Source organism: Python bivittatus, unplaced genomic scaffold (assembly GCF_059951505.1).
Source record: "Python bivittatus isolate LINGU-HERP-01145 unplaced genomic scaffold, Pbiv_v1 ctg000160_np1212, whole genome shotgun sequence".
Taxonomy (NCBI): Eukaryota; Metazoa; Chordata; class Lepidosauria; order Squamata; family Pythonidae; genus Python; species Python bivittatus.
In genome coordinates, this window is record NW_028277076.1 from 1,887,680 (window position 1) to 1,908,281 (window position 20,602).

A 20,602-nucleotide genomic window follows, 5' to 3' on the forward strand; every position below is an offset into this window, starting at 1 on the left:
CGTTAGGGTATGTCCAGGTTTTTCACGTTTATTTTGTGTTAAATTCAGCATTAAGAAGGGCCTATTGGTGTTTTCCTGCATGCAGCAGAAAGACTATTCCCTCCCGTCTTCCCTAGAGATGGACCCAAATGTTTCTGCGCCGAGGATCTGAGTCTGGCTGGTATGTCTTGCAATGGCCTATTTTCGTTCAACCACCATACACTTCCACGATCACAACATCACTCCTGGACTTAGACACTTCCTTGCCTATTTAAACCGACAGCACAGACACAGATGCTCTTTGGCTAGTGGTTTCTTCAGACTTCTAATTTCACATTGTCGACTAAAAAATCTTTTAAGGGTAGCTGCATCTTAGCAAAACCCACGTCTGGGTTCATCAGGTTCTGGTTTACACAACAGGGTATTCCCTGCAAACCAACCCACCCTGAATTAGAATTGCAACATTGGATACAAAAATCACAGTGTGCCTGAAGATAATGTTTGAGGTAGGATTTTAAGAATCCGTAGAAAATTAATTCCTTCGACGGCACTTAAAGTCAGGAATCTGTAAAACGTCCGAGAAGCTGTTTTAAAAGCAGCGTAGATTCCCTCTCGATACATCACAGCATCTTCTCTTTTGAATTAACCCATTTGATCGAGTCAGCCTAGTTCTTTGCTCTCTGGAAAGGCTGTTCCTTGGTCCTTTGGGTGCAGATTTCAGAACCCACAAACTCTCCTCGTTTGAAAGAAAGCCGTCAGCCGTCTTCCAGAAAGAAAACGCCTCTAGAAGAGGTCATAGGAAGAACGGGATGCGGGAAGCCACAGTTTTGCATCCGGTCGACGAGAAGATTTTCTCCTCTTTGGGGAAGTAGGAAAAGCTGTCTGCAACGCCATCGACGACCTCCGGGCGAGGGAGGAGACCCTGGCTGGCCATTTCGTTGACCACGCACTGCTTCACGTGGTGCCGTTTGAGGGGAAGGAAGGGCACGAAGATGTCGATCAAGTGTTGCTCAATGATTCCAGATTTCCAGAATCCACCTGCAAGAGAGAAGAAATACAAGGGTGAACGGTACAGAACAGGCATGCCCCCTGCCCCACCCCAGTTTCTCTTGCCCACCCATGATGTTTGCTTCAGGGTCATTCGATTAATCTTGGCGTGGCCATTAAAGCATGCCCAAGGCCAGCTTTGCCAAATTGCGAAGAGGGCACCAAGTTGCGGAATACAGCAAGACATATTCAGCGTGGACCAGTGTTCTGAATTCTCTCCGTGGCCTTTTCGTAGGGAGGTTTTAAGACCCCAAGCAACCCACCACAGCAGGAAGTTTTAATCATTTTTTTCCTCCCCTCCCTCCGACGATACTCACTTTGGGGGTTTTTAGAGACCGCTTCCAAAATCGCTGGTTCCAGGTCCTGCAGACCGACCTCCTCCCGGTCTCTGCGGGCTCGCCAGAGGTCCAGAGCGATACGGTTAATCTGTTCTGCGCCCGTATTGCTAGCGCGCAAGACGTCAGAGGGAAGAAGCTGAAGCCTTGCGGACGACCCACCTGCGCCCCCCCACCCTAACCCATTTCGTTACCTGATAAACACGAAGATGGCTTTTCTGTAGTTGGTTCCGAACACCACCCAGGAAGATCCCAGGAACGGCAGGATCACGTCAATCAAGCCCGGGTGCAGGTCATCCATCTCGTCAAAGAGAAAAAGAGACCGGCTGCACCGGGTCAGATTCCCCTGGATCCAGCTTCTGAGATCGTCCTACATGGGAAAAAAACATATCCATGTAGGGCGCAGGACTGCAAGCGAAACAGCGCTCACAAACGGCCAATCAGGATGAGCCAAGCGGGGGACTCCGGGTCCCATCCTCTACAACCGGGGGTAAAGAATCAGGGAACGTCCAACTATATCTTGAAGGCCATTCCAGATCTCTTTCGGATAGAGGAATGTTGGAAATCCGGTGCTTTCGAGGGATCAGAGGGCCCTCCGGCAGACGGTTGGCCAGAGCACCGCCTCGCCAGGCTGGCGTGCCCACTCTGGAGAGGATTGCAAAGGCGGGAAGGGAAGGGAAGGGAAGGGAAGGGAAGGGAAGGGAAGGGAAGGGAAGGGAAGGGAAGGGAAGGGAAGAGTCAGGAAGAAGAAGGGGAAGGAAAGAAGGAAGAAAGGAAAGGAAAGGAAAAAGGAAAAAGGGGTTTGGGGGGAAAGGAGCCAGTGTCGGTTACCTTGTACTGCTCGAGGTGCTCGGCGTGGGGAAAGTGCACCAAGGGGGAGAACCTGTGGACGTAGGCGGTCTGGAGCCCGGTCCGGAAGAGGTGCTGGACCAGCAGGGAGCTGAGGAAGGTCTTGCCCGTGCCCGTCCAGCCGTGGAAGGACAGCACCAGGGGCTTTGCGGGGTCGGGGTCCTGCACGAACTCCCGCAGGCCTCGGACCACCAGCTGCCTGGCCAGAGGCTGCCCCACCAGGCGGAGGGCCAAGTCGCACTCGAGCCCTGGAGGGATGGAGAGAGAGGATGCAGCGATAAAGAAGGCCGGGTCCAGCGGCTTGGCTGCGGGGGTCCGTTTCGGCCATAAAGGCCGAGACACGTCTGCCAGGCAGGCACAAACGCGCCCCGGCTGTAGCCCGTGAGACGGGCACCACCCCTGTTCCTATTGGTAATCCTTCATGTGCCCCAAATTCCCTCTCCTCTCCCTTCTCCCATCCTCCCAGACCTTGGCTAATCAAGCTGGCTATCAAACTAGGACTGTTCCCAAAGGCTCCACCTCTCACAACAACCCTGCGAGGTAGGGGAGGACCGGTGCAGTTGGATGGGGACTTCGAATTTGGGCACTCTCATTGCCGTTCTCATCATCTTAGCCTACCTAGCAGGGCTGTTCCCTGGATGGAGAGGAGAAGCTATTGCCTAGGCGGGGTAGGACTCGAACTCGCGTCCCTGCGCCCTCCAGCGGCCGCCCTAACCGCTACCCCACGCCCGCCGACCCGCTGCAGCCTCGCCGCCCCTCACCAGTTAAATCTGGCCAGAATTCGCACTCGCAGGAAGCCGAGAGGCTGCAGTGCCAGGCGCTCGACCCCCAGGGGGCGCCCGAGAGCACCAGCCCCGGCAGAGGCGCCAGCAGCAGCAGCAGCAGCACCAGCGGCGGCGGCGGTGGCCCCGCGTGGGCGGCCCCGCCCCTCTCCATCCTGGCCCTCTGCCCTCGAGAGGGTCGAGAAGCGCGCTCCCGCCTCCCCTCGCGCGGGCGCGGGCGCGGGCGCGGACGGCGGCGGCCGACTCCCGGCCTGCCCCGCGGCACGAGCCGGGCTCGCGGACGGAGAGCGAATGGAGTTTCCCACTTCCGCCACGCCGCTCTGTGAAAGGGCGGGGCTTCACGGGGGCGGGGCGGGGCTTGGGGGATTTAAGGCTCCGCCTTCCCCACCACCCCCGGGTTTTTTGTTTGTTTGTTTTTTAAAAGGGGCGGGAGCAAAATGGCGGGTTTTGAGGGGAGAGAGACTTGGGGAAAAAAATATATATATATATATATTAAAGCTAATTATTATAGCAGGAAGAAGCCAGGGAAGGAGAGACTGAAGCTTGAAGGGGAGAAAAAAAGTTAAGACTATAGAAATTGTAAATTATAAAGCAAAGAGGAAGGGAAGGGAAAGATGCTGGAAGAGAAATGGGGAAAAATGAGAGTTTGGATGACTGGGGGGGGGGAGTCGGGCCTGTATTTTAGGGAAGTGTAATAGATAGGGTGAGAAAAGTGGGTTTGGAGTAAAGAAATAAAGTTGCCAGGAAGGGAAATGAGGAAGTATCTCAAGGGAAATTGGTTGGGGGGGAAAAAAACCCCGAAATTTATGAGAGGAAGTTTGAGAAAATACTGAAATATAGGAGAGGATGAGTCAAAGGGAAGAAGCAGCTTGAAAGAAGGTGGCAAGGAGGAAAAACGAGGGGGTTGTTGGAAGAGAAAATGCCTTGGGGAGAGACTGGAGGAGGAATTTTAAAGGAAGAAGAAAATGGATGTAGACAAATGTGGGGATTTATTTAGAAATGAAGGGGAAGCCAGTGGGAAAAGGGCAGGTGAGGCGAAGGAGGAGAGGAAAAGCCCGAAGGAAAGAGGGAAAGGGTGCAATTCAGGGGAAAAGGGAGGAAAACAGAAAAATTAGCTGAAGGGAGAAAGCCTGGGTGAAAACGTAAAGCTATCAAGGAAAAAATGCTGAGGAGAAAGGAGGGTTTGCAGAAAAGCAAGCGCTGGTCCAAACAAACGATGGTCTTCCTCAAGTGAAGCCCTAAGAAATGCCTTGGGGGATCAAGCTCTCCAACAACTCCTCTGATTTTCTAAAGCTGTAGAAATTGGCCAATTTCAATTTCGCTGGTCAATTTCACCACCCCTGGGGAACTTGTTTCAGTTTCTAGTCAATTTCAGGCTTTCTTCCATTTTTCTGGTCAGTTTCACCCTCTGGGGAGGAAGGCAGCCTGCTTGCTGTTTCCAGCCAACTTCAAGCAGGTCTCCTCTGGGGTAAAATATGCTTTTCTTACTATCAACCCATCTCCACGTTTCAAGGGGCTCCTTCGAGTGTTCCCAAGCCTGGGTTTCCTTAGAAGGAAAAGAGTATGAAAGCCTTTGAAAAGGGCAGGATGGCTTGAGGTTCACTTTTCGGTCTCTTTAGAATAAGCAAGGGCAATTCTTGGGCCATTTCTATTCTGGAGAATGGAGATTTCAGTTTTAAACAAATGGAGCCCCTGCAAGAAACTTGCATCTTTTCAGTTGCATCCTATGTAGGTTTACTCAGAAGTCAGCCCTACTGGGTTTAAAGGAGAGTGCTACTTTTTTAAGCTCATGCCTTGGAAGACAGAAAAAGAATTTATTTTTTTGCAGGACATAAAAAGGGTTTGATATCTGAAAAGATAGGTCATGCAGTCATAAAACAGCCCGTTCTTGATCTTATCAGGGACAGTTCTCTCCATGTGCCTAAACTGCACTTTTCAGTCTGTTCTTGTTTTAAAAATGCACTGTTGCATTCTTCCCTAGTGGGTTTGTATACAGTATATCATTTTTTAAAAGACCAATGCAGCAGTGAGGAAACATTTTTAAACTCACCATGAATACTTCTTGAAGAAAAAAAGCATAAAAGTTTATTGTATGCAAGAATCAAGGAAACACACTCCATTGTATATGTACATTCATTTACAAGTCCCAAAAGAACAATGTTAATTATTTACAAATGAGATTTGAATACATATGTATATATATTTATATGTACATGTACACCCCATATGGATTTTCTTTTTTAATTTACAGGAGAAGAAAAACTAAATATCCCCTATCCCCAGCATCAAAATGGAGGGAAACAAAAGAAAAGAGATAAAGAAAAGAAAGGAATATTACTTGGTAAATGGAAGGACTGAGATGGGGGCTTTGGGACTCTGGACATGTAGCCTAACTTCACATGATGGAGCAAGTTGAATGTAGAAGGAATGTTAGAGATGGCCAGTGATGCCCATGAAAACAGAAAAGCTAAATTTTGGAGTTGTCTTGCTGTCTGTGGGAGTGCCCTGCTACCCAGGTCCTTCTGAGGTCAGGGCACTGAACAAACCCTGATCAGCCCCTTGGGCCCCCAGAGACAGCTATGAACACCCAAAGCTGATAGAAGCTGCTTTGCTCCAGTTAATGACGAGGGAAACCAAAGCAGAGGAACCCCCGAGTAATGAAAGGAGCAGGGAGAAGATTCCTGCACTCTGGTTTCAAACACCCCTGGGAGGCACCAAGCTCAGGGATGCCCTGGTATGAATCAGTACTGAATTTTTACTCAGAGAATGTTTGCCTCCGTCCTAAACCATGCTGTGGATCTGTGAATCAAATCTGCATGACCAATACCTAACATGCTTGGCCAGTGCATCTTTCTCCATGGTTTGCAAGACTAACCACGGTCGCCGGGAGGAGGTCGGTGGCGGTCAGGTTTCTCAGGAAAGAAATCAACCCAGTCTATGGTTTGTTCGCTGATTGTCAGTATCTCCTGCTCAGAAATTCCTGGCTCAACTGCTTCGCTTTCGGTCCCCTTGACAGACAAAAACAATAACCGTGGCATCACCCCGGGCCTGCCTGAGATGTGCTGCTGCCGGAAAGCAAGCTGTAGGCTTGTTCTTTGTGGATCCAGCGCCCGTTGTCAAGCTACAGCTCGCTCGAACGCACCGCTGGCTCCAGCTTGTGGGACAGTGCTGTGAGAACCTTGTTAAACTTCTCGTAACGCTCGCTCTGGCTGCTCTCGGCTCCTCGGCTCCCCCATAACAGCCGCAGCTGGAATTCGGTGCTAAAGACCTCCAGGAGCTCTGGTTGTGGCTGGAAGCCTGCAGGGGAACAAGAATGTAATTAAAATCCTGCCCAGCGGGACAAGTTTACGCTTTCAAATTCTTTGCTGTAAACAGAGCTTACGCTAGTGAAGTTGATGGGTTGTGTTCTCACAACACGGCGCAGCACACTGACTACCCATTAACTATAGTTTACATGCCACAGCTGGGGTCGTGACCAAACCATATTGTAGTTTCAGTCTTGGGCAAACTGTCAAACTATGAATGGATCTGCAATTTCCGCCCCGTGCCCTTCGATCTGAATCCTGAGAAACCAATGCCCTCTAGTGGCAACAGGTCTCTCTTCCAAACCCCTCTTTCCTTTTCAAGCTTTGCCTGGGTCAATAAATCTTCTCTCTGCTTCAGGCATCTCTGTTTTACTGCTTCTGTGGGAGTCGTTTGGCATTCTGGCCACAGTCTTGCTTCTAGAGTGACCTTGTGGATCTCTGACCGAAATATGGAATCAAAGTTGGCGGCTGCCGAGTCCCACCACAACGATTGACCCCATTTCAGTTATTTTTGCTTCATCTCTAACTGGGTAAGCAGGGTTTATGTTGTCTGTAGCAGCTGGAGCTCCTCCAAATGCCCAGCTACATTTCCTAGGACTTCCCTCATCTTTCCTCTCCCTCCATTGGCAGTCCCCTGTTCCTTTGTAGCCCACAGACTCAATTCTTATGCATCTGGGGTGGGCTTCGGCCCGTATCACGTTCCATACCTTGCAGCTTCACCTCTGCGTTGGTGTGGTACAGTCCCCCGTGGTGAGCCACGGTGCGTGCTGCCTCCAGGTGGGCCATGACTACCTCCACTCCATGGTCGAGGTTCTCCCAGGGCTCTGGATGTTCTGGAAGTGCCGTGTCTCGCTCCAGGAGCGTAATGAGAGGCACGATGTGAGGGAAAGTGGTGTTAGAGAGGGGCGGTCCTTCTGGAAGGAGAAAGAGATGGGTTTGTCCAAGGAGCCCAGACGCTCTTTGCTGCCACTTTCCCAATGGCTTCTTCTGCTTCTCAAAATATTAGAGGTCTTTTGGGCTCTCTGGATAAGATTCCTGGCTTCAGTATGCTAGCTTCCCTCAGGTTGCCCCTTCCTGGTCAGGCATCATCTGCAATACTGCCTTGGAGGCAACACTTCGAGAAAGAATTGCAGAGGATATTCTACTCTGGATTTTCTGCATTGATCTAAGTGGCTACAAATTCTCCTCCATCTCACTTCTGATACAAAGGTTCCTTTTTTGCCTAAACCGCACCAATTGGAACCTTTTCCAGAATTTATAAATGAAGGGTTATGTTAATGCCTCCTACAGCCATTGCTCAGTAGACAAGAAAAGGCAGATTCAGATAGTTTCATCTCAACTGATCTAGCTTTGGAAGATATCTCGGTTCCACTTCCACCGTACTTTCCATGGGTGAATTGAGGACTCTCCTTACTGTATAAAAAAAGCTCTGATTGAAAAGGCCCCTTGCCTAAAAACAGGAGGGCACCTGCTGTTCATGCAGAAGGCTCAGCGTCAATCTTGGCACGCTTCTCTGATGAGTTAGGTCAGAGCTCAGAGAGAGTGTGAGAAATCTCTTTTGGCAGCCAAATGTGCAAAGCAGACCCGGCGTAAGGCGCTTTTTCTATCTCGCGAATATCCTGTGTACAACAATACGTGTGTGTGTGTGCACAATTAAAAGGCCAAATGAGGAAGCATAAGACTTTGCTTACTTGCAGAGGAATTCTGGGCAGATCGGCTTTGTAACTGAACTCTTCAAAAAAAGTGTGCTGATAAAGCGCCTGTGCAGATTCACCGAGGTCTGTATACAAAAGAGTGTCCAGCTCACCTTTTCCTTCATTGAGGCTCTTTAGAAAAGGCTTCAGCTTCTTCTCATAGAGAATGGCCCCCTCCGTGTAACGCTGGCGTAGAACCATCCACGTTTGCTCCAGGCGGGAGATCTGGAAGCCAGAAGAACAAGGGGAAATAGCTCATTGTAGGGCAGGGATACTGACCTGACAGGCTATATTCCAGGGGCCAAGAGCATGGCCTTGGCGAGTGAGTAGCATTTGGGAAGGGTGGGCATGGTATTGCTGCTCAGAACATAAGGAGCTGTGCAAGACTGGCTCAGCAGAGGAAAAAAAATGAATCTGGCTGGAATGAACCTTAAACCAAGACTAGGCTGAGCTTTTCTAAGGCTTCCATATGTTCAGGAGCTTTGGCTTTGGGCCCCAAATAGCTTTCCCCAGCCAGCACCTTCTCAACCCCTCCTCCCACGCGGCACATGCAACGGATGAAGGCCCTTGCGGGTACCTGAGTCATTTCGAGCGCGTTCATCACAGCGGCAAAGCTGTACATGTTGCCCATGGTGCTCTTCAGCTCCGCTGCCAACTGGATGGTCTTGTGCAGAAGAGAGGCCCTCTCGTCCATGCTGCCTGTGCAGCCCAGAATGTCCACCGCGATCATAATGGTCATGGTGTGGAACCTACGGCGTAACCGGAGGGAGACGTTGCCCTCAGACCCCGGCCTCATTAGCAGCTGCGGCCATCCGCACTGGCTGTTTCCAAGGGCTTCGAGCCTTGAGGACTAGGAACTTGCAAGCAAGCTCAGTTCTGTACCCAGCCCCAAATTCCATGTCTAAAAAGGTGGCAACCTGCTGGATCTGTCCCCCCTCCTCTTTCCCCACCACTTCTCTTCTCCTTTACTTTGCCCGGCTTTGCACTCTACCTTTCCAACAGATCAAGCCGGAGTTGATGTCCGTGGGGCAGGGTGAGCAGCTCCATCCCCGAACTCACGCCCATCAGCCTCTGCATCTCCTTGGTAACGCCCAGTATCCTAGCAACCTGCAACAAAGAGGACAAAGTGGTTTAATCTCTCCGTCCTTGGATGGCGAGGGGCATCTCCGCAAATAACCGAGGAAGCAGGAATGACAACGACTCTAATAAATTCGCTTTCCTATCTCGTCTTTCTGCACTTTCCTACTCCTGGGAGGACTCACGCTGGGCCGTCAAGTCGGGCGAGGAAAAAACAGCCTCGGCGAAGAAAGGGAACCAAAGTTTCTCCTGCCAGGCCCGCTCCGTGCTATTGAACTGGAGTCTCTTGTGATTCCCCAGCATCGTTGCCCTGATGCTTCTGAACCACGCTGCCTGTTCTCCTGCCCTTTGCCTCTACCCGATAACAGTAAATCTGCAGGTCGTGAAGTTGGAGGGTTAGACTGGCTGAAAACAGCGGCTCCCTCCTTTTCTCCCTCTGGTCCTGGCCCTTACACCCCTCTTTGGGTTGCCCTCCAGGAATGTCTCTCCCAATCGTAGGCTCAGCTCTGAGCGGTTCACGCTCCCCGTTCAGTTAAAAACAAGATCCGACATGGTCTCATCCTGTAGCCTTTGAAGAACAGAGGGCGTGAGGCCAATACGTGAAATAAAGACATCACTAGTGCTGCAAAATCATTGGGGGGGACCCACAGGAGACAGTAAGAAGAACCTTCCCCCATCCTGATGTCTTTCACGTCTCCTGGAGATGCTCTCAGGTTTCTCAGCTGATAAGAGGAAGATTGAGAACCAGGCCCTCTGCTAGTACAGAAGTTTACATTGATTTATTTCAGAAGATGATGTGCCCCCAATTCAGGAGACCCTTACATGGAGAAACTATCTCAGTCAATATAATCTGTACATAGTCTAAAAAGAGAGCCATCTCCCAAAGCTGTTGTCCAGCGTTAAAACTTCTCCCTGCCAAATCCTCTCCAGAAGAAAACTCTTTTCCTAAAGGAAAATGAGGTGGGGGGGACTGACTTTGGGGCAAGCTGTTCCACAGTGGTGTGGGGAGAAGACACAATAAAAGACATCCTCCAAGCCTTCCTCCCCCTCACCCCCCATTTTCTGGAAGATGACTTATCTGGAGCAATCTGTCCTGGTTAGTCTGAGAAGGTGAGCAGATTTGACCCCAAGAAGACACTATTAAATTATCTTTCTCTGCCTTGCCACCAGCTGGGCTGAAAGAGAGCGACCCGAAGCCACCCAATTGGCTTCCACGCCTATGGGAGGACCAGACCTCCCAGCCTCCCAGTTTCTAATCCAGTCCCTTTACCCCAAACAGCCTCTCTTCTTTATTCCTGTTCTAGTTTTCAAGCCTGCGGATCACCGCTTGGCTCTGATTAAAGAAAGGACCAGAAGACAGAGAGGGGAAAAACCACCACCACCCACCACCGATTCATTTTCCACAAACCGGTGCTTGAAATAAGACAAAACGTGGGGAGGTGGCTGAGCGAGAGCTACAGGGAGATGCGGCTCCAAACCAGATCAGAGGGGAGACTTAAATAATAATAATAATAATAATAGACTACTCGGTATCTTGCTGAGATTTGCCACATTCTTGCTCCCTGGAATCAGGCAATCCCTTCCCTCTGGCCATCTCATGAATTTTCTGCCCACTACTCGGCAGCGATGTCTTTCCGAGAGGGACTGAATTGGACTTTCTGCTGACCTGCAGATCACCTGCAGCCCAGAGTGATCTTCCCCAAGAGGCAACCAAGCAGATTGCCTGACCCAGTTACCGGCTGTGGAAAGGACCGGAGCAAAGCATCCCTTTTCTATCGGGCAACCTTAACTGCTCCCCCCCAACTGCCCCCCCTCCTACCAGGCAGTCCACTTGGGTGATATGCTTAGCGAGAGTCCTTGCATCTCCTTCCGCGAGGAGCTCCTTGATCTTTTTCAGCACCACCATTTCCAGAGGCTTATTTTCCACCGGAATAAGTAAGGAGTGGAAGAGCGCGGGGTTGAACGAGGATGTCCTTTCCACCACCGGGAGAAGAAAGCCCACCATGTCCTGTTCCGGCCTCTTCCTGGGCCCGGCTTCTCCTTCGGAGCCATTCAGGACAAGCCCTCGCTGGCACTCGTCCCCCTTTAGTCTCTCCACATAACTCTTGGCTGGCATCAGCTTGCTGTCGGGAGTCGGCCTGTCCCACTGGACCGGAGATGGAGGGTGGAGCTGGCAGTAATGTCCTGAATCTGGGTCGCTGTAGCTGCTGGCAGAAGGAGAAGGGGATGCCCTGGAGCACCCGTGGGAAGGGGTGGAGTGGGTGCTGTCCGACAGCTCACCCTTGCTGCCGTTCCCCTGGCACAGCTGCGGCTCGCTAGAGCGTCGGATGACCGGGGATGTCGGGGCGGCACCGTGGCCAGCTTGTCCCACTTGTGGTTTGAGGCGAGTAACTGCAAAAAAGGAAGCCGAGAGGCCGATTGTCACAAAGCTTGGATGCTTGCAAGCCCGAGTTGAGAAGCGAGCCCTCGAGATGCAGGAGTCGCTCAGTGCAATGTTGCGCGGCTCCTTTGAAATGAGGGCATGTGTGCTCATTTGAAACTGAAATGCACATTGTGGGGGACTTTGTGTTGAGAGGACTTGGGCCTGTGATGTGAACTAAAGTGGTGTGGCTACTAGCTGAATTCCCTTAGTACTTCCGAGAATCAGGACTTTTCAAAAATTGTGACAAAGAAGGGAATGTATGGAGGAATCAGTCCTAGGAAAAAATTAAGCTAGAGAATGTTATGCATGTTAACCCTGGTGAGGATAACCAAGGAGCTATGCCCAGCATCCAAGAGCTTTGGCTTAAAGATACCGAACTGGAGCCTTCTGAGTTTAAGACTTGAACTTTTAGGATAATCACGTGCCCTGTGTTATTTCTGCTTTTGAAAAAAATACCCTATTTGAAGGGTTGTCAGGTCTAAGTGCATGCTAAAAATAAAGAATTCAAAGAGCAGAAGGATGTCTTGCAGGCCGCACTAAGACTGCAGACGGAAGAACAGGCGTGCAATTTCTTTCCTCACCCACTTCTTCATGATGATGAAACACACTGCCTGTCTCTTTAAAACAACAGGCTTAACTGGAGGCTGCATTTGCACACGTTAAGCTTGATAACCTGAACCTTGGCTCGACTCTTTGCGGTTCAGCGTTCTGTAAGAACCCAGCTGACTGGCTGGTTTGTGGTTGGTAGCTTCCTGCAAGGTAGAGCAGTCAGAAAAAAGCCAGGAAGCGCGTGTGGCAACATCCCAGGGAAAACTCTGCCCCATAGTTCTTGCACGCAATATCACAACACAAGGGACGAGAGGACCGAACTTGTGTCGTGCCATCACAACGTGCATTTTGCCACTTTGGTGTCATTGTAGTTAGGGAGGGGTTCCTGTGGTTGGGTCATGGTCCAAACGCAGAAAATGGGTTAATTCAGAAACCAGATGAAGTGTATTATGGAGTCACAGCTATTGTTTTTAAACTATATGAATCGTTTAAATGTGTATTTGATATTTTGTACATGTTAAATAACTTATGCAGGGTTTATGCAAATCCAACCCCCCTCCCCTTTTTCTTCTTTTCTTCTTCTGACAATGCTATTCCTACCAGAGCTATAAGCTGGAGTTGTTGGGGTCTCGGAGATGGGAGACATCGGGGAATGGAGGTCTTGGATCTGATCCACGCTGACTGCGCAGTTCCGAATGATATCCCGGTGATGTGGTAAGGAGACGCTAAGGGAGAAGGAGAGAGACATCAGTGCAAATCCCTCCAAAAGAACGGAATTGTAGCATTGGAGCTGAGGCATGAAACCATGGTGAGGGCTTGCTTTGAAAAAAGAAACCTGGCTTAGAAACACAGAAATGTGCATTTCCTCAAAAGGCAGAAATTCAGATCTGGTTGAATCAACAGGCTTTCTTTCTCCAGCTAACCTCTCAGTTGGGTCTGGGGTACCACCCATTGCAAAACCGAGGATTCGCCCCTAAACTTGCCAGTCCCCCCTTCTGGAATGTGGGTGGGGGCATCCACAGACCAAGATGGAGCTTTTCCAAGGATATCTCCTTTTACCTGGTGGGACACCCATCGCTCCTTGTGATCTTGTCAGCAGTCAGTCCGTCTGTCATGGTGATGCTTCTCCTCTTGATGTGCCCCCCTTTCTGGCCAGAATGGCCATGTGGGCCACTGTGCTTCCCATTAGCAAGTCCGTAGCTGGCCTCCAGGTAGCGCAGAGGGAAGGTACGATTGATGGGACAGTAGAAGATGGCGCTGCTCTGTTCCGAGACGGGCTTACGGTTCCCTACGTAGAAGCGCACCAAGGCTGGGACATTATCAAAGCTCTCCTGCTCAAAAAGGTACTGAATGTGTGTGCGGCCTTCACCGGACTTCACCATCACCTTGTTGATCTTGAAGTGGAGGGGTTCGTTCCGCCAGCGGCACGTCAGTACGTAATCGCCCAGGCTGGTGAGCGAGTCACGGATCAAAAAGTCCCCGTTTCTCTGCACCAGGCTTTCAGATACCTTGGAAACCAGATGGAGAAAAAGGTGTTAACTGCCCTGTGGCACTGTGCAAGTGTTTGAAGAAAGTCCAGGGGTAGGATTGGTCCTAGGGATGCTGCAGCTGATGCTGTTTGCTCTTCTGAATGCCACGGATGCAAAGATACCAACAGTGCCTCTGAGCACCTGCAGAGAATATCATCCCTTGAGGATACCTAAAGCCTAGCCCTACACCTGAGAGGAAGAGAAGGAAGCATCTGACATGTTGCTTCGGTTTTAGAAACATCCAAGAGTGCCTGTCCCTGACTAACTGCTCCCAATATTGAGGGACATCTTGGCTACCCCTTTTCTTTCAGAAACAGGGTCTCTCTGGGGCCCCCATTCAGAAACCAGTAGTGACCTTTTCATCTTCAGCTTTTTAGCTTCCCTTGTATTCCTTACTTTCTCCATGTAATTAATAAGAATGCCATTCAGTCATCTATGGCATGCCTTCAGCGCTCCTGTCCTAGAAAGGCTCAACTACATGTTCCCCCATTTCTCCACCCATCTAAGAAATCCAGGCTGACAGATACCACCAGCCCCACCAAGGTGATTTCTCTCCCTTCTCTTGATCAGGCCCAGCTTAAGATCCCATTCTGGCCAGACGTGCTCTTGGCCAGAAGCTCTCACCTCCCGGGGGATGCGGCCGTGATACCAGGCGTGACTCCGCAGGTCGGAGCTGCTGAGCTTCAGCTCTTCTTCCAACTCCTTGTGAAGCTTCTCAGGTGAGGAGTCAAGGATGTACTTCTCCTTGGAGAACTGCAGAGAAGAAGAAAGGGGACCTTTAAGTCAGCCGCCAACCACCCATAACGAAAGGCAAAGTTTCAAAGTTGGGCCACCTCCGAAGAGATCTTTGTGGCATCTCAAAGTAGGAGCTCTTGAAGGGAGACGATCCGAGGAAGAGACAACAGGATTGATTTTTAACTGGGGAGGGGGGAGTAGGAAAAAAGGATGGGGCTAGTGGATTGATTCCTCAAAGTGAGCAAAAGGGCTGCTTGATCAGAGAGTTGATTCATTTTTGAAAGGCAAACAGGAGGAGGAAGTAACTTGGCTGTCTCCGGAGTGCCGTGCAATCTGGCCTGACTGCTGCAAACAACGTTTTCGCCGAGCCGAGACAGAAAACCATTCTGTCCCAAGCCCTTTGAAGACGCAAGAGGAATTGCTGCGTTCAAGCAAAGGGCGCACAAACTGACTGGAGGCCGAAAAGGAATTGTGCACCGATGGTGCTTCTGGCTGGGCAGGCTCTGGTTCAGCACATATGGCGCAAAGCCTCAATTGCTCCCACGTGGTTGCCACGGTCCCTGGTACCTGGGAAGCAAGCCAAAAGGAAGCGAACATGAGTTGTGAAGTGGTTGCAACGGCGAATGGCCGGTTGGCAGCAGACGCGCAGCTGTGAGATCCGCTGGGTTGTCCAGCACTCGACTGGGGCGCGTTCGAGCATTTGGCTGGAGCCGAAGCCTCGAACCAGCCTCTTCTGAAGGCTCCGCTGCCTTCGTTGTAACCCCCTCTCCTCCAGGACACAATCGCCCTTCTGCCTCTCCAGCACACGGCGGTTATTTGGGGAGATGCTGATATGGGTCTCAAGAGAAGGGACCCTTTCTGGGGAGATGGGGTTGGAGGAGAGCCAACATTTTGCCAGCAGGCAAACATAGCAGGCCATCAGAAACCCCCACCCAGTTTGACCCTACATCATAGCGGCTGCTTCCCTCCCCTGCTCTCCTGATCGGGGAGGGTCGGGGCAGAAGCTCCCCATGCAGGAAATACCACGGACCTGCCCGTCTCAGGAGAGGTCCTCACTGAGGTCCAGCGTTGACAGGGAAGCTGAAGGGTCATGGCACCCCAGCTGTGCATGGCTCCTCCTAGAAAAGTTTGCCCAGCATTTGGTACTCTTTACGGCACCAACAACTTAAAAAGAAAAGAAAACAAAAATCCCAGGGCTTTTTCAGCTGCTAGCTAGGGTTTATTTTAAACAGCCTCTGTGGTTTTAGCTCTTTTGAGTTGTAGGTTTTTTGGTTTTTTTTTAATGTTATCGCTGTATCTTTGCTTGGTTGAATTTTGCTTGCAGTCGTGAAAGAGCCGTTTACTGCGCATGTATGGAGTGAGGGGGGCCACCCTGTGTTGTGAGAAGGCCTGGAAATGTTGCAATGAGCCAAAGTAATATTTGGCACAAAGGCCAAGATCCTCCAGATCTTATTTAGGGAATAGAAACCCACTACGGCGCTCCCCAAGAGAGGCTTTCTGCTTCAATGCAGGCCAAGAGCATTATTTTCGCCCGGTTTAACAATGAGAAGACTGGTAGATGACGGCGTCGCTCAGGGCAAAGAGTGGATTTTTGTCGTTTGCCACCTAGCTTTTCCTGCCGCATCTGGATTTAAAGCCATTTTCTGGCTCGCCGTCTGCCTAAACGAGACAACCCAGCTAACAGGTCTGAAGCAATGCCATGCAAACTTCCTTGCGCTCCCAACATGTTTACCAACAACTGCATGTGTGTGCATGCCTGCGAAGTCTTATTACATAGGCGTGATGTTACCTTTACAAAGACGTGGAAAATTAACATGGTCCCAACCATGGCATGGGAAGACGGACCCTGCTGAGTCCCTTCAGAGGCTTAGTGCCCCAGTGAACTAGTCAATGTGAGCGCATTCAGCTGAAGAAAAAACACGAAGATGAGCCTTGCAACAGAGCACGCTGAGCACATGCAAAATTCTTCCCCTCCTATTTCCTCCGCCGCCGCTTCACTGATCACTGTGGTGAAGTGGTTAAGATGTTGGACTAGGATCTGGAACAGCCAGATTTAAATCCACCCTGGATTTAAGACTTTGGGGGCAATCGCTCTTCTAGTCCAACCTCCTTGGCAGACCGACATCCATTCCTCACCACCGCGATGACAACATGCGTGCGGTGACACCGCAACGCAAGCTCTGCTGGTTTTGCACTCGGGGCACAAGGCTGCCCGCAAATACGTAAGGGACAGAGTTTCATCAGGGGCTCTGTGCCATCCCTGCCCCGCTCCCCCGATGCCTGCGCCCACTGGGGAGTTGTTATGGGGGGAAACGGGAGGAGGGAATGTCGGATAAGCTTTCTTGAACTCGTGGGGGAAAGCTAACAAACCGGGTCTCTTCCACAAAGGGTTAACCCCCTCTGTGGGTGAAGCCTGCTGGGGTAATGAATAATAATGACAGATTTAGATAGGAAACCTTCTGCATATAGATGAGTTTTCCCTTCCAGACCAAGCACCTGAGCCTTAAGCATACAAACCCACCCTCTCCATTTCTCCCCGGCCTCTCGGGGAAAGAGAAGGCAGTGATGTCATGTCCCAGCTTGGTGAATGTTTATGGCCCGGGCCAAAGGCGGAGGAGGAGGATGGGCCCGGGCACAAGGTGGATGCGTCCCCTTTGACAAGACTGCCCCGGAGGAAGTTCAGCCGGAGGACCAGGGCTCGCTTTCTCTGTGAGTTTGATCCCAGCCGTTTCTTCCACGCAGACAGGCGTGTGGGGCTTGCCCCCATCCTGAATGTCCCTCTCTTTATCCATCCCTTTTCTCGCTCTGAATGCTGCATCCCTTCCCCGGCCTCCCATTGGCTGTCAATGATGTAATTCTTTCAAGGGCTGGGTGTGCTGCCATTGGCGGGGAGAGGCAGAGATGCTGCTGTCAGCTGGAAGGGAAAAAAAACACCCCAAGTCATTCATGCAGAGTTCATCGAGGCACGGAACCAGGCTCACAGACAGGTGGAAAGAGATCTCTGGGCCGAAGAACAGGTGGATGGCTGAGGAGCTGTGGGGAGACAGGTTGGGGGCAACGTGTCCCAATGATGTACCTCTGCACATGTGCAGTGATCCATCTCTGGAAGGACCCACTTTGGAAAAATCTCCAGCAAACATTAGTGGTTCACATCAGTCTTTGTTACCCTCGGAGAGAGAATGATCACGCCTTGCTGGACCGCAAAACTGATCCAAGAGAGCCAGAGGTTTAAAATGGAGCCCTGTCCTGTAACTCTGGGGCCCCCCAGAATCCCAGTCTTTGATGCAAAGAGGATGTGGGGGGGGGGAGGATCCAGCTGCAAGCGATGCCCAAAAATGACACGCCACTCGAATCGTACCTCTGTGGGCAATAAGAAGGTGCCCCCCACGCTGTAAGAAGCATATCCTTTATTTCTCATCCACCTGAAGGGAATTTCACACCCTTTTGCAGCTGATGAAAAACGAAACCCGCTCCAAACAGAAATCAGCCCAACTTCGCTCTATTTGAGTTGGAACAGTGCTGGAGTGGGTGGGGGAACAGGTCCACAAAAATGTTGACTGCTGAAGATCCTAACCTCCATCTCTAATATTGCAACCCTAAAAGATTGGGCTGGAAAAACCACCCACTCTGGATGAACTTTCCAACAGGCCAGCTTAAGCAATATTGCACAAGCCAGGCCCATAAGTTCCTTTTCTTTCTTCTTCAATATCTTTTCATACCTCCTCTTGCCCCCATCCCACAGAAAGGAGAAGAAAAGTGGGTGTCGAAGGATGAAAAACAGCAACCATCCAGATTTTAACCCGGTAAATACCAACTGTCCATGTTTCAGATAGCTGTTAAGAAGGACATAAAGAGTTGGGATAAACTTCTTTCTGGGCAAGTCAGCATCTGGGGCTACCTGATCAATGGGTAGAAGAAACCAAGGGGTCTCCAAGATCAAATCTGGATAGACTTCAAGGGCAGCAAATAGATATGGAATAGATGGCCTATTTTCTGGGTTCACCTATGTGGGATTGCTGTAAGACTCCCAGAGAGAAATGCTAAGAATGGAAGAAAATGGGTGCTGAATCAGAACCCAGAATTCTTCACCATGGCAAGATAGTCCCTGCGTGAAGAGATGAAGGCAAAACGATTATCTCCTGTTTCTCTAACACTGAAGAGGGGGCCTCCACCTAACCTTTGCATCAATACCTGAGACTACACCTGTCCTCCTCCATAAAATACCCAGCAAATTTCTGGATTGTAAGAAGGGCTAGCCTATCCTGCTGAATTATAAGCCGAGGAGCAAAAAGTTGCACGCTAAAGCAAAACATTGTAAGTCATCCCCCAGATCTGCTAGTCTGGCCTTTCCATGAAGGTCAACAAAAGAATATTACAGGAGAAATTTCATTTATCTCTTCACTGCCGCCCCTAGCCAGGCTTCATCGATTCCCTCCCCCACCCCCTGCCGCTTAACAACATTTAGACCTGGTTACTACTTGGAGGGGAGAAAATCCCAATCGTTAGATGTGGGGGGAAAAAAAACCTCAGAAGAAGGTTTCCGTACTATTTCTAAGGAGATACACCCCTACAAGCACCAGGAGGTGAGCTTCACTCAAGGGAAACTCCGCTCACATTGGGCCAAGCCATTCCCCCCAGCTCTTTCAAGTCCTATGGACTCTAGCGCAGGGTTTCTCAACCTTGGCAGCTTGAAGATGGGTGGACTTCAACGCCCAGAATTCCCCAGCCAGCTGGGGAATTCTGGGAGTCGAAGTCCACCCATCTTCAAGCTGCCAAGGTTGAGAAATGCTGCTCTGGCATGTCAGGCAAAATCTTGTTTTCAACTTAGCTGGTCTTAAACTCTTTTAAGCACCATGGAGAGTTCTGTTGGGCTGCAAATCACCACCATCCTGCTTTTGGCAGCCCCTCCGGCAGGCAGGTCCTCCTGGTAACCAGGTTGTAGCCATCTGCTCCATCCAGAGACTTCCTTTTATCTGGATGGTTCTGCTTAAGAGCCACTGCTAATTCCCGCTTGGCCACTTCATGTGTTGGCCAGCATGACTAGGAGCATGCCAAAGTCTGCTTAGGAAAGGCGAAGATGTGAGCAGAGAAATCCCCCCCTTTGGGTTTTTCGTTCTGTTTTGTAAGAACATACCACCAGCTTCTTCAGTGAGATGGGAGAGGTTCTGCCTAAAATCAGCCCCATTTGGAGAGGGGGGTCCCCAAAAGCTGTGACACCATTCAGAGGAGCAGAAACCAGTTTCCCCAAAGGGAGACCCCCTCTGGAAACACCCCCAAAAAGCAGAACCCAACACTGAGAGCAAGCGGGAGGAAGACCTGCCATTCAGTGCATGATCAGCTGCAGCCCGGGAGTGATAAGAAGATGCAAATTTCAGAGGGCTGTTTTCTGAGTCCTGCATTTCCAATGACATCATAGGCAAATGATCGATTTGGAGAGAAGGAAGCCCTGCGTAAACTATATTTGGGGGATGTTTCAGAGGGAAGAAATCTGAACAACATGGAATTATTCTTCTCTCTGAAAGCAGCAGGGCTGGAATCTAGGAATACACACACACACACACACACACACACACACGGGTGCCTGTGTGTTAAACGCAACTATCTTTTCTGTCATTTCAATTGGTCTAATGTGTCAATCTTTTTTTCTCTAAGGGGCCATCACACCTATCTTGGTGACAGATAGATAGATAGATAGATAGATAGATAGATAGATAGATAGATAGATAGATAGATAGATAGAGGTAGATGTTCTCTTTCTTCCATAGGATGCAGGCTTCAGGTCCCACTTCCCTTCTGAAGTGGCAAGACTGCTTCTCCCATTGCTGAGTATCATGGGAACTGTAGTCCAACCTGCCCCCCCCTTTTTTTCTGTGTCTCTATTATTCTCGTTCCTGCATGCCCTAGGGATTCCCTCTTTGCATATCCTTCTGGATTCACCCAAGCTGGAAAGAGAGTATTTCTATCTCTGCAGCTAGGAGGAAGAAAGGGGGTGGGGTGGGGTGGGGTGGGGGGCACACATCCATCTCAGCTTGGCTGTCCTGGGGTGGGGGGACCTTTTCCTGACCCCTGACATCTGCAAGCAGCGCGGCCCAAAGAGAGAAGAGGTGGGGAAGACACTTCCCCATAGAAAGGATGCAGGATGGGAGCTGCCCCACCCACTTCAAATTTCTGCACAGAAGTATGAGGAGCAGGTGTGGGTCTGTGTGTGTGTGTGTGTGTGTGTGTGTGTGTGTGTTCCTTCTACCTGTTTTCTTGCCCTTAAGGCAAGCCAAGCCCCTCTCCTCTGGCAGGCACCTCCA

At 50.5% G+C, this 20,602-nt stretch overlaps 2 protein-coding genes across 5 annotated transcripts in view; both read right to left on the minus strand.

Annotated features, from left to right (window-relative positions):
* Positions 1-7: 7 nt before the first annotated feature.
* On the minus strand, positions 8-3,302 carry TOR2A (torsin family 2 member A). The gene is made up of 5 exons (XM_007434451.3): positions 2,972-3,302; positions 2,193-2,458; positions 1,556-1,731; positions 1,344-1,471; positions 8-1,017 (listed from the first exon to the last, which is right to left on the minus strand). Exons 1-5 carry the CDS (start codon positions 3,144-3,146, stop codon positions 773-775), a joined length of 990 nt encoding a protein of 329 aa, XP_007434513.2. The 5' UTR covers positions 3,147-3,302; the 3' UTR covers positions 8-772.
* Positions 3,303-5,057: 1,755 nt separating this feature from the next.
* Positions 5,058-20,602, minus strand: part of SH2D3C (SH2 domain containing 3C) — a 30,591-nt gene continuing 15,046 nt past the window's right edge. For 2 of the 4 annotated variants that reach the window (XM_025170670.2, XM_088146916.1), the window contains 9 exons: positions 14,193-14,321; positions 13,099-13,547; positions 12,640-12,764; positions 10,888-11,459; positions 8,983-9,098; positions 8,569-8,740; positions 8,105-8,216; positions 7,005-7,211; positions 5,058-6,289 (listed from right to left, as the gene is read on the minus strand). In XM_025170670.2, coding sequence (XP_025026438.1) covers positions 6,114-6,289; positions 7,005-7,211; positions 8,105-8,216; positions 8,569-8,740; positions 8,983-9,098; positions 10,888-11,459; positions 12,640-12,764; positions 13,099-13,547; positions 14,193-14,321 — 2,058 coding nt within the window. In that variant the 3' untranslated portion in view covers positions 5,058-6,113. Of the gene's footprint in view, positions 6,290-7,004; positions 7,212-8,104; positions 8,217-8,568; positions 8,741-8,982; positions 9,099-10,887; positions 11,460-12,639; positions 12,765-13,098; positions 13,548-14,192; positions 14,322-16,824; positions 18,960-20,602 lie in introns of those variants that run through there. The other 2 variants (XM_088146915.1, XM_025170671.2) reach the window with 2 other exon arrangements.

What these genes read in the sequence shown, in the direction of transcription:
- TOR2A (XM_007434451.3), bottom strand. Translation starts at nt 3,146, where the DNA reads ATGGAGAGGGGCGGGGCCGCCCACGCGGGGCCACCGCCGCCGCCGCTG. An exon ending in ATTCTGGCCAGATTTAACTG is followed by an intron (nt 2,459 to 2,971) that starts GTGAGGGGCGGC and finishes CCATCCCTCCAG; the next exon opens with GGCTCGAGTGCGACTTGGCC. An exon ending in GGTCTCTAAAAACCCCCAAA is followed by an intron (nt 1,018 to 1,343) that starts GTGAGTATCGTC and finishes TCTCTCTTGCAG; the next exon opens with GTGGATTCTGGAAATCTGGA.